This window comes from Tupaia chinensis, unplaced genomic scaffold, assembly GCF_000334495.1.
Source record: "Tupaia chinensis unplaced genomic scaffold, TupChi_1.0 Scaffold000117_2, whole genome shotgun sequence".
NCBI lineage: Eukaryota > Metazoa > Chordata > Mammalia > Scandentia > Tupaiidae > Tupaia > Tupaia belangeri.
This window is the reverse complement of record NW_006159583.1, coordinates 1846064-1859870: the sequence shown is the minus strand read 5'-3', so window position 1 is coordinate 1859870 and position 13807 is coordinate 1846064. Positions and strand designations below refer to the sequence as shown.

The 13807-nt window shown below is 35.8% G+C and overlaps 1 protein-coding gene across 1 annotated transcript in view; it reads right to left on the bottom strand.

Moving 5' to 3' along the window:
* The window catches only part of LAMA2 (laminin subunit alpha 2), a 509250-nt gene that overhangs the window by 488326 nt on the left and 7117 nt on the right, over window positions 1–13807 (bottom strand). The window contains exon 3 of the mRNA XM_027770245.1: window positions 8370–8482. Within this exon, the coding sequence (XP_027626046.1) occupies window positions 8370–8482 (113 nt within the window). The remainder of the gene's footprint in view (window positions 1–8369; window positions 8483–13807) is intronic.

Sequence of the window (13807 nt, the reverse complement as noted above, 5' to 3'; positions counted from 1 at the left end):
ATTGTTAGATTTTAAAATTTTCACAGATCTTTTCCCACAGATTTTGAACAGATCTCCTTCCTATGCACCGTTGTTCCTGTTTTTAAAGAAACAGCCCTCTAATTTATTCCATGACTTCAGGAAGCATTTTCCAGAGCTGGCATCTTGACTATTTGAAATAGGAACTACGTCTTCTAAACATTTTTCATGATGTTTCCAGAACCTAGTTATCAGTATTTTTAATCAAAAGATACAATCTATGCCCAAATTTAACAGCATCATCATGGCCCCATTTTTACCTTTGACATACTTTTTTCCCATTAGGTAACAATAAATACTGTTACAAAAAACTACAGTCTCAGAATTCTTTGTCAAAAAATAGAATTAAAATAATTAAAACCTCCTTTCCCCCAAGAAGCTATAAATGTGGTGCAGTCACACAGAGAGTGACAAATGTGACTGAAGCTTAGAATGTGTTTAGAAAAAAGATCAATGAGATAATTGACTTCATGTTTTCTATGGACCGAATATTTGTGTCCCAATGTCTTAAAATTCTGGCTTTCAAGGGCCAGCAGATGGAATGGTGGTTAAGGCTCTGGACCCCCACATGACTGATTTCAGTTCGAGTTTTGGACCCGGTTGCTTGAAAATCATGCTGGGTGCATGTGCATGCATGCCCACGATACCAGGAGGATAGAAGAGAATGGATAGTGGCATGGCCATCCTCACTTGGAGGGTGATTTCTCACTTTCCTTCTCACTGTCTCTCTGGCAAGCACATGTGCCCGAAAGAATTCTAACCTTAAACATGATGGTATTAGAAGAGGAGGATTTATGGAGGTCATAGGTCATCAGAACAGAGCCCTCATCAAGGGGATTAGTGCTCTATTAATAGAGACTTCAGAAAGTTCATTTGCCTATTCTACTATGTGAGGCAAGAGAGAAATGATAGCCAGTCATGAGTCATAAAGTGGGCTCTCAACCGACCCCAAATATCCCAGGGCCTTGATATTGGACTTCTAGTCTCCGGAAATGTAACAAACAAACAAAAAAATCCTGCTGTTTATGGGGTTGTTTTATAGCAACTTGAAATTTAAAGAAAATTCCATAAATTAAAAAAAATGCACAGATTATTTTATTATAAGAAACACAGAGAGATTGTTCGATAATTCTCAAGTTTTTTTTTTTTTTTTTAAAGTTTATTTATTCCATGAACAAAAGAAACAAAAAGAGACAGAGAAAATTGTCAACAGGGTCTTGGTCCCAAGATATACCTCCAGCTTACCTAGTCCCAGATCTCAGCCACACATGTGGTCAGTACACTCAGGGAGGGCCCCAAATGCAAACCTGGAAACTGCCCATGTGGATCAACCTCACCTAATGTAACATTTTTGCTATTATGACACCATCTGAACACTTAAGTCTCTTTTAAAATTTTTTATTTATGTATTCTTTATTATTCATACATTAAATTACTTTACATCATTTAGATTGTGACGAGACTTTACCTAGCATGATATACACCTCATTCCAGCCCAGTTGAGACCACCATACACATCCTCTTCAATAGATAATAGACCTTATCTATGTCCCACAAGTGTCTTACCTCTCCATTTTCCCCCAAATTTTCTATGCTTTTTCCCTCTCACACTCTCTATTTTCTTTGTCTCTAGTGTCCAGTACAATTTTTAATACTTTTATGGTCTCCAGTCTTCCAATATCTACCAGAGTGTGGACAGTCAGTATATGTTAAGTGGAGACATGCAATGGTTTTTGCCATAAGGCATATGCGTTCACCAGAGAGAGACAGAGAGAGAGAGAGTAAGAATCATACCCTGGGGTGATGGAGATGGCCACTCTGCAATCCCTTCTGCACCACTCTCCTTGGGAGTTTGGGCACACATGCACACCTGCCCAGTGGGATATTCAAGCCACTGGGTTCAAGATTTAAACCCTAGTCACCCATGTGGGTGTCTAGTGACTCGACTGCCATGCTGCTTACTTCTAACTTTATTAATTTGTGTCTTTTCTCTCTCTTTTTCAGTTAATCTAGGTAAAGGTTTGTCCATTGTATTTAATCTTGTGAAAACTCAACCCTTAAGTCCTTTTCTGTTGTTTCTCTAATCTCTATCTCATTTGGTTGTCTCTGATTTTTATTATTTCCTTACCTCTACTAACTTGAGGTTTAGTTTGTTCATTTTTCTCTCCCAGTTTCCTGAGGTATAATGTTGGGCTGTTTATCTGAGATCTTTATTTTTTAAAAATAATTATTTTATTTAACTTTATTCATTTTATTTTTTAATTTGATCAGAGAGGAAGAGAGAGGAGAGGGAGAGAGAGAGTAAGTGAGAAAGCAAGCCACTGGGTCTGGGACTTGTACTACCGTCAGCCATGTGGGAGTCCAATACCCTTAACCACCATGTCACCTGCTGGCCCCAGTGATCTTTATTCTTTTTTGATTAGGTGTTTATAGCTCTCAACTTCCTTCTTAGAATGCTTTTGTTGTAACCCATAACTTTGAAATGTTATGGGTCCATTTTTGTTTGATTTAAGATATATATGTTTGAAATTTATGTCATTCGTTTCCTGAGAGAGAGAGAGGTATACCATCAATAAGGTCTCGCCACAGTGTAATCCTCCCTCAGTCTTCCAGACAGCCAGAATCATGGGCATGTGTGGGCTTGCCTGACATGTTCACCTCAACCTGGCATCTGAACCCCAGTCACGCACATAACCCAGTATTGTGCCGTGGCATCCTACTGCCTGCACTACCTTGGTTGGGCCTCATTCAATGTAATTCTCAAATTCATTAAAATGCAGTTTTTTATTTTTTAAATAAAAATATTAAAAATTAGTATTTTAAATATTTTTCTTTTAATTAATTCTTTGACCCATTCAGGACATATTATTTAATTCCCATGGACTTATGAATTTTCCAGAATTCTTCCTTTGAATAACAGATCCTCTAAATAGAAATTAATAAGAAGAGCATCATGAAAGAATTTGATATAAAAGAATAACGAGCTTTCTCCAAGACTAAAAAATTTGATTGCCCTTAATGTTTAAATTTTAAAAAGGTTGAATATATAAAATACTTCAATGGATTTCATACTCTATTATTATTGTTTAAAATTTATTTTCTCTCATGAGAGAGGATATGTACACCTGTGCCCACATGAGAGAAAGAACGAGAGACAGCGCCTTGATAGGATCTTGTCATATCACAGCCTCTCCCACAATTCTCCAGCCAGTCAAAACCTTGGGGATACATGTACATGGTGTTTTTCAAGTCACCCCAGGACCTGAACCAGTGGTTAGCCGTGTGACTTCCAGCACTGTGGTTCAGTACAGTACCTCTAGAGTCACAGAGACTGAGCCATCATGCTTGATTATTTTAAGTGTTCAACCATTATATTAATTGTTCCAGGCTTTAGGTTAAAAAAAAATCATTCTATCCTATTCATAGATCTAAAAATTACAGTATTATTTTCATAGAAATGCTAATTTAACTTCTTTCTAAAACATAGTTCCCATTTAACCTGTTCTACTAATTTGTGTCTATGAGGTCAATGAATAAAATATCTAGGTCAAGAACATGTGAAGTATGGTCTCTGGAGTTGTAATGCAGGGCTTTTTGATACATTCATTTTTAGTTTTAAGGGATACCAGGAAAGGAAATGAATTGCTTACTGAGAAGATGCCTAAACTTATGCATAACTAATTCCATGACATCCTGGATTATTCTGGAATGAATAAAACCTCAATAAATATTAACAGGGCCTACTAAAATGCTGTCATTCTGTATTTTATTCACCTGCCAGTCAGTTTTCCCCCTAAACAAATTAAATTGCAAACCTGAAAAAATAGCTAGATTTTTAAAAATCCTAAAATGAAATCCTTCATCTCAACATATTCTAGTGACATATGATTGGACAGGGACTAAAACAGAATATTTTGGACATCCTATTAACCTTTGAGTTCCTATTAGTGTATTTTAAATCACTGTACATTTTTTAATTGTTTTTTTTTTTGTTTATTTGATTTGGTATGCTTTTGGTTTTGGTTTTTGCATACACATCACTGAAACAGTGCTTCTCTTCCTATTTGTGTTCATCTAGGTCCTCATAATAGTTATAATTGCTGGATGGAATTTAGTTGTTGTACTGCTATTATGATCATTTCAAATTTATTTCCATGATATTATAATATTTATTCTGCTAATCTAGAAGTTGGGCACAGCATGATCAAATCATTTGTTCATGATATGCTGTGAGTAAATAGAACTGGGGGAAGCTAATAATCCCTTAGTAATAAAATCCAAAATGCAATCTACATATAAAATAAGTAGCTATTTTATTCTAAATAAATTATTGTGTTGTTCTAGTGGTATCTCAAATTTTAAAATGCAAAAGAAATATCCTAGTGTAATCGGTAACGATTTCATCAAAAATTTAATGGTTGCTTTTTGTATGTAAAAAGAGTCATTTATTAAAAGTGTTTCACAGAGGAGTCAATTATATATCAACAAAAATACTGGCACTTGTTGAAATTTTTACGTCTTAAAATAAAAAGGAAAACTAAAAATGGACAAACCTCTTGCTCAATAAGTCTGGCTCTGCAATGCATTGATTATAAGCTTTCCAAAGAGAGCCAGATCCTGCATGACTGATTACGGTTTGAATCTCAACCCCAGTGGATTAAGAAGCACGTCAGGCATATGTGCATGCAAGCCCAAAATCCTCATGGGATGGACAAATTGAGGAAAAAGGACTGCAACGTGACCAAGCTCCATTGGTGATTTCTGTCTCTCTCTCTCTCTGGTGCACATACATGCCTTCTGGTATTAAGAAAAATAAACAGGGACCAGCAGTTGGCATAATGGCTATGTTGCTGGACTCCCATGTAGCTGACCGAGGTTCAAGTCCCAGACCTGGTGGCTTAAACTCACACCAGGCATATGTGCTATTGTGCCAAAGATCCCAAGAGGAAAATGGAGGAGAAGGGATTGCGGCATGGCCATCCCCCTGTGGGGTGACTTCTCACTTTCTGTCTCTCTATTTCTCTCTGTCTTTCTGTTGAGTGCACACACCCTATAGCAAAAACCTTAAAAACAAAAAAAGAAAGAAAGAAAAACAAATAACCTCTTGTTCAATCAACAAGAATTTAGTGCTATTTACTTATTCATTATAATAGTAGCGCCCTTAATGTCTAGTTGAATAACAGCTCATATTATGTGAACAAGTATGAATCCTTCATACTGAAGGTATAAAAAAAGTGATGCCATTTTAGAGGCAAACTAGAGAGAGCTAGATGCCTATTTTATGGCAAAACAGATACTGACTCCAGACTCCCTTAGATTCCAGAAGAACATACCATGGTATTTACTGAACTATGTACAAACCCCTTGAATACATATAATATAAATTCACATGAGCCCCTAAGCTTAGGTGTTCAGATTCCTGTTTAGGAAATATAAGCATAATTTTGGGTATAGATTCAAACTTTTCCCATTGAAGTTCCAGTTCTACCCATAATAACCTTTGCAAAGAAGATAAAGCCTTACTTTTTCTTAGTCTGTGTTCTTCAGCTATTAAATAGCAATAGTAATACTAGTTACCTTACAGAATTATTGTGAGAAGTGATGTAGCTTGTTCTCATTTTCTCTGTTACCAGGGCTTTAAAATAAGTCTTTCTTCAACTTTGCTGAACAAATACTATGATCATGGTCCATAGTTTGTTCTTTCAAAGTCTGAGGCCAAATGAGAAGTTGGAAGCTTCTTATCTGAAGAACTCCTTCATAAAACTGGGTTGCAAAACCTGCTTACTCTTTTATTCTGTTAAATCGTTGAGTAATTTCAAATGTGTGTCAGGTTGAAATGAGAATGTATTTCATTTTATGGATTATTTTTGTTCCACTTTTTCTTAACCATGCAGCAGGTTGATTTGTAGGAAGTACAAGAGCGCTGAAATAAATAAGGCTGAGTGGGTACCATCCTGGGAGATGGGACCCGTTTGAGTATAGATATTCCGTACCAATTTCACTTGGTAAGCTAAATTTTGGAGTAAAGTAGATCTAGGTTATAAGCAGAATTCTGCCACTTGTTATGATAACTGAATTACAGAAGATACCTGGAATATTCACTCATCTTGAGGTTAGTCAAGTAAATGGAAAAATAGAAAATGAGAAAAGAACTCTGTATAATTCTTTCTTTTAAATTTTATTCATTTATTTCTTTCATGAAAGAAACTAATCAGGGTCCTGAGGCCACAAGTTTCCCCTAGCCTCAGCTAGCCCTGATTACAGGCATGCATGTACCCCAGTGTACACAGGGAGGTCTGGGATGAGTACCTAGGACCTTCTCATGTGGATCCAGCCCTGAAGAGGGCTGCATTACCACTCTTCACCATCTAGCCTCCAAACCCATAGAATTTTTCGAATACTCTGGGGGGTGGGTGGCGACTGGCAGGTGGCATGGTGGTTGAGGCATTGTACTCCCACATGGCTGAGTGTGCTTTGAGTCCTGGACCTGGCAGCTAGCTTTCTTGCTATCCCTTTCTCTTTCTCTCTAGTGAAATTAAAATAATAACACTACCAATAAAAGGAATTAAATACATAAATAATTCTTTAAAAAAAGGTGCTTTGTGGGAATGGATGGGTGAAAATATAAAGCAAATTTAGGAAAATATAAATTGCTTTCTTGAAAAGTGGGCTTTCAGGTGAACTCTATAACTTGCTGAATTAATGAGGATAGGCAAATTGGATAGAAACAATTTAGTAAACAGTTGTGATTGCACTATCCAGTGGTAAATTAGAATGGGAAAATGCTGCTATGTTTAAGAGGTAAATAATATTGTGGTTGACCTCAAAGAGTAGTGGAAATGATTTGTGCAAATTATATGAATTATTGATTTTCCTGCACCAAGTGCTCTCTAAAAGAATAAGTGGAAAGTAAAACATAACAATAAGCTATCTGTATTTATTGATATCCTATCCCAAGAGCTGACTTGAATCAATGGACAGCAGACTCATTCTTGATTGGGAAGGCAGTGACCACATGAAGGGGAGGAATTGCTGTGACCAATAACAAAACTAAGTTGTCTTTATCAGAAGAGGGATGAAGTCCATTTTGAAGCTAGGAATCCCTAGAGAATTCATGTGCAGAACTGATGGACCTAATGTGTGACTGATCAGTGTGGTAATTTTCTTGCAATTCCCTGAGGATGTTCTGAGAATTCCTAGGAAATATCTTTACCCAGGGCTGACATTCAGCTGCTATATCCTAACATAGGGAGAAATAAATCCAAGCCAGCTGGGATTTTGCTACAGACCTGAGTCCCTGCTGCCACCAGTTGCTTGAGTTCTGAGGAGTCCCAGACAGGAGGAATGGGAGGAGCGCCTGCTTAAGACCCACCAGCTTGCTTGCTCCTTACCTGGCTATCTGCAGTGTGTGTTCAAGTCCACTGACTGGTGCTTCCCCACACTATGGCAGTTGAAGAAAACCACGACCTTTTGTGGCCTTTTCCCTGCACTAGCCACAAACTTCCTTGCTACTCCATCTCCACACTGGTCCAGGGAGGATGGTTAAGAGTCTTCCCAATGCTGATTCCAGTGAGCAAAGAGAAATAGGCTGAATAAAGAGGTCATCTAAGTTCAATGCCTGTGGTCTCAGCCTTCAGCCAATTAATTTCAGCCTTTGTATTTAGAATAACAGCAAAATTAGAATTTGAGGTAATAACCATTCTTGATAAATCACTTCAATCTGATTTGAATATGGTGAACAGAAAGAAGAAATGAAGCATAGGAGGCACCCAGGCCTATGTAACACAAACTGTAACAACTTCTGACATCAATTTTATATAACTACAAGGCTTGTTACCTCCTTTAGTGGCCCGAGTTTAATTTGAGAATCAACTGTCACAGCTTGCTCAACTCTCAGTAATGAGGGGCAATTTCCTCAAGAGTCTGTTATTCAAGAACCTTGAAATGCACACACCATCAGCCATGTGGGAACACTGTATTATTTCGAAAGTTAAAATGGCACTATTACATTTTCTTTATGTAAAATTCTGTTGATCCGTATTTTTATCATTAGCTTCAACTGGGCAAAACAGAATCAGTTCCTAATTTCTAAGTCCTTCACAAAGATCTGTAGAGTTGTTTGCCATTCACATAGATCCGTAGAGTACATTGTAGGTGCTTCAGAAATAAATGCCAAATATTTTTAAATGACAGTATGCCAAATGAATAGGCCCCTTTGTTCACTGTATCAAGAAAACCAATGGAAGGAGATAAGAAAAGGCATCCTTTTACCCCAGAACCATCAACTAAACAAATAACAAATATAAGGTACAATTTCAAAAGTGGAAAATGATAAGACAGAGGCACTGTACCTGCTGTAAATCCAAAGTAATTGTCACATAATGGTATTCGATTCCGTTCTTAATGCTGGGACTCTGCCACCAAGTGTTCTTTCCATCAATAGCATTTGTTATCGGGTGTCTCTCTATTGCGTCAGCAGTAGCATATAAAAAGAAGAGAAAAGGTCATATTTATAGCTGTTTCTTTACAGAAAAATGTAAAACTAAATTAAAACAATCAAGTGGATACCAAACATTCCAGTACGATGTAACGAGAGCAATTCACAGTCTCAAAAAATTTGTTCCATGACAACTTTTCATAGTAGTATACAAAATAGCAGGAAATAGTTAAAGGCTCAGGCTATTTGAGAAGCTGCTCAGCATTCTGAACATCAACTAAAATGGGCAAATTTAAAGATAACTATAGAAATTAAGTGTGAAGAAATAATACTGAAATCTAATTGATGTGCCAATCATTTATAAGAAAGCAAAATCCCTACTGTTTGCGGCAGCTCTGGAATGCCATCAGCTTTGTTAACAGAAACATAAAATCCTGAATTGTGGTTGAAAGGCACTTGAAGATGAACCCTCCGACACATTCATTATAGCAAAGACTGGGGCAATTCAATGTGTCTGGTTTTAATAAAAAATGCTGTCAAATTCTTCCTATGTGATTTTTTTTGTAGCCAATTTTTAACTTGCCAAATTTCTACCACTACTGAAACATCCCCTAAACCTCCCATTCACCTTTTGCCTGTCTTCGCAATTACCAACTCCAGTGGAGGAGTTTGAAAAGCAACAGGTGTGGAGAGGATGACACAGAAAACTCCATCCTTTCGACAAAACATGAATCTTCCCTCACCTTGACTAAGTCTGAGAACAGGACCTAATTTGAGCATTCAAAGTGAGATTGGAGATAGACAATGGGAGGCAGGGACAATCACTACCACTCCCACAGTCCTTTTTCTTTAAATTTTATTATTTTAGAGATTTTTGGTATAGGGTATGTATACTTAGCAGAGAGACAGAGAGATAGAGAGATAGAAAGGGAGAAATCACCACTCCTAGAGGGGATGGTCCTGCCACAAACCCTTCTCCTCCATTCTCCTCTTCTGGATGGCCTAAATCCTTGCTACACTTTGCTTACCAGTCATTGATTCTTGTCTGAAATCTTTTGTTTTTCATTTTCCAAGTAACCCAAGCTCTGTTTTTTTTGTTGTTGTTTTTTGTTTTTGTTTTTTTTTCTCCTCCCCTAAACAGGCTCTACTCATGCATAGGTGAGGATGGCAGAAATGAAGGTGGTTGATGTTTCTATATCTTACTCCTAGGGCTGCTGTAAAGGTACTTAAATTTTAAACATCTCCCTTGGAAGTCAGTCAATTGCCAATAGAATTGTGAACAAAGTGGAGGTGAGCCTCCCTGGTTCTCTTCGGTGCATGGTGTGAAAACTCTTGAGAATTTTCATAAAACTAAGTCTTTGGAAAGACATTTCGAATGAATGGCCTATGAATAACTTTTGAGGTGAGAATGTAATCTTTTTAAAAATTGAAGGAATTCCCCCAATTAATGAATAAATCACATCACTATGTGGAACAACCATTACTTTCATTTTGCCTACAGTATAATGTAGTAATCCCTGCCATATATTTTAATAATAATGGTGATAAAAGCACGTATGATTTGGAATGTGAAGAGCTGATATAAGAGGAACTAGATACTTCTCCTGGCCCTGCCATTTAGTGCTTAACTGACCACGGACAAAGCACTGAAATTTTGTATGTCATTCCTGAAATAGGAATAACAAAACTCCAGAGCAGGGATTCCTACATCCTTAACTTTCAGAAAAGAAGAAAAAAAATTTAAAAACATGTACAAGAGATTTGCAAAATTGATATAGGTGTTCTAATTTATTATTTTTCTAATAGTAATCCACAATTAATATTTACTATAATATACCATTATTTCATAAGGGATTTTAAAAACCATCAATCATTTTAAAAAATCATAATGTGAAAGGAAGGAAAATTCTTTAAAATATATCTCTTTTAGTTTATGAAAAATACAGACTATAATGAAAATATGAAAAATATATTGTTCTCATTTTTAAAAATATGCCATGAATTAGGGGAAACATATTTAATGCAAATCTTTTACTCATAGGGTTACCAATGAATTTAGCAATTAATAATCAAATCATTATTATCTATATACACATAATAAATTATACATCTATTTAAAATGTACACTGTTCTGAGTCTTAGAGACAAATTGCACTTAGTAAAGAAAAATTTAATATAACAATAAAAATCACGTAAAACTAATTCCCCAGTGCAATAGGAGTATGATCACACAGTAAAACCATCTTTAAATGTTTTAAGTTAAATATTCATTAAATTTGCCATTTTCAGGATTGTGACTATTTTTATTATATATTAATTTTATTTATGTACTCTGACTTTCAAGCAAGAACATAAAGCCTATGCTTTTTAATTACTTATAGTATGTATTCATATTCCAAATATAAATATTCTAAACCTGAAAATAAGTGTACAGGATAGGACAAAAATATTCCATTTTTGTTGGTATTTTTTTTACAGTCAAACAGCTAACTATATGGACTTTTTTTTTGTACCAAGACTTATTACATTAGCAGTCCACTGAGATGAGACATCTTGCCTCATTAATGAAAAGTATAATTGCTGAATATATTTAATAATTAGTGCTTGTTAAATTGTTCTATTGAAGCTAGGAAAGGTGTCAGGTCTTTATAATGATGGCAAATAGCAGAAGCATAACTAAATATTAAGTGAAAGCCCCAATGGCATGAGTGGGTGCTGAAATTGGCACATTAAAAATCAGAACCATAAGTGAAATATTACTGGCATTGCTTCTGAAGAAAAATAAATATCACAGCAAACATTTTCCAAACATCCTTCTGAATCCTCCTTACAGATTGTAGGTTTAATATGTGATAGAAAAACACACACACAGAACCACATTTCTAAATCAAATTCATGGCTCTTAGGTAATAGTGAAAGAAGCTGTCTAATTGGAAATTTTGAAATCTGCCACCTCGGGTCAAATTGATATGAGACTCAGTCATTAACAGGAGGACTGGGAGATGAATCAACAATTAACCATAATCCCCATTATGAAAGTTTAGTCATAATTAATTTGCAAATACTGATTAATTGTTGGCATCATTCCCTTATTTAAAAAGTTAGAAACTTATAACATCCTCAACAGGAATAGCTATGCAAATCAATCCAAAGGCTAACTGCATCTGAAACCTAGTGAGAGACTCATTGAAGAAGTAAACCGTTCAATCTCCTATTTTTTAATTGGGACACACAATCTATTAATGATCAGGAAGTTCAAATTTCCTGTTCTCTGTATGGCAGTTAAATACAGACCTTCCAGATTTATTCTAGAAGTTTATGAATTTGTAGAATTTTATTGTCAGTTGCTCCAACTTTTACTAAAATATATTTGCATGGTTTATTGGTAGATTGTTATTCTTCTGAGGTTTTATTCTTTCTAAGTCTCTAGTACCAAAACATAGTTCTGAAATGTAATGAATCAGGTCATTGGAAAATAAATAAATCACTCAAAGTAAACTCGAGTTGGGACAAGTCTTTAAAACACTACAAGTAAATAAAAATGGGGAAAATAAACCTCATATGCATCTTGCTTTAGTGAAATAATGTATTCCCTTTTGATCTCTATGTGAAAACATGGGGTGGGATTGCCTAAATGGTGATGTCTTCAACTGAGAATCTAGACCCTGAATATAGAACTTTGGACTTTGAGCATGACTGAGAGAGTAGCTCTTGGATCCAATTTGGCAAATGTATCTATCTTACATATTTTAACAACCAAAGGTCTCCACTCAAATTTTTCCCATTCCAATATTTGCAAATTTCATCTCTGTGAATGCAGACCTTTCCTTCTTTCTTGCCTTCCCTATATAAATATACATTTATATTAGTGTAAGTATAACTATGTATTAATGTAAATATAGATTTAATAGTATAATATATAACATATTATATACTTCATAAAATTACATATAAAATATATAAACTACATAACTATATTTAATATTTAATATCTACTTACTAAATATGAAAGTGTATTTATATACATACTAACACATACACATACATATAAAAATATAGATGTACAAACACATATATATGATTTTGCATAATGCATGTACTCTAATTCTATGATTTTAAAATTTTTACTTTTGTCAGAGAATGCACATACTTGCAAGAGAGAGGCAGATAGAATGAGAGAGGGAAAGTGAGAAATTATGGTCATGTCACAGTTCCTTCTCCTTTTGGGATTTTGGGCACGCATACCATGTGCTGAGCAAGTTTCTCAAGCTACCTAGCCTGGATTAGAAGTACACTTGGCCATGTGGGACCCAGCAGCATTAACCGTCATGATTGATGTTTTTCTCATGGTCAACATGCTTCGTTCTGCCTGTTTCCTTCTTCTTCTTCTTCTGTTTTTTTTTTTTTTTAGAAAAGTTTTTGCTATAGGGTATGTGCGTTCACCAGAAAGACAGAGAGAGACAGTGAGACAGAAAATGAGAAACCCCTCCGCGGGGGGTGGTGGTGGTGGCCACGTCTCAGTCCTTTCTCCTCCCTTCTCCTCTCAGGATCTTGGGCATGCACACACATGCACCCGGTGTGAGTTTAAGCCACCGGGTCCAGGACTCAAACTGCGATTGGCTACATGGGAGTTCAGCGACATAGCCATTAGGCTAACTGCTGGTCCTGCCTGTTTCCTTCTTTACAATCCATTTCTCTTCATTGTCTTCCTGTACTCCATTTGCCCAAACTCCCTTAGTTTTTAATGTTTTCCTGGGACTCTGACATAGGTCCCTTGCTCTTAGCATCCCACACAAACACATGAGATGTGTGCCATTGTTCCCCACCCCCATACTATACCACAACTTACATAGCAGAAATTAACCAGAATCATGTGCGGGTATGAAAGGTTTCTTTTTTTTTTTTTTGACTTTTTATTCCATTTTTATTTACACATAATCACTGTAAATCTTTAGACTATACAACATGGTTTTTCCCGGCATGAATACAGTGCATACTAGTCAAGTCAAAGACATTACCGTATACATTACCATCAACAGATAACTTTCATTTTTGTGTCTATTAAATATTTTGTGTGTTTTCTTTTCCATGATCTCCTTTTTTCCACTCACAATTACCCACCCTTTAATACCCACCTACTCCTATACCGTCTCCAGTATCTATAGTGGACCTCCATGCTATTATAACTTCTTTTTTTTTATTTAAATTTATGTATTTGCATTCATTCACTGTACATCATTACAGCATACAAAATGAGATTTTCCATCCAGAGTACACTGTATATTGTCTCAATAAATCACATCAACAAACATGTTATTGTCAGCAAATAACTGTCCATTTCTTGTTTTCTGT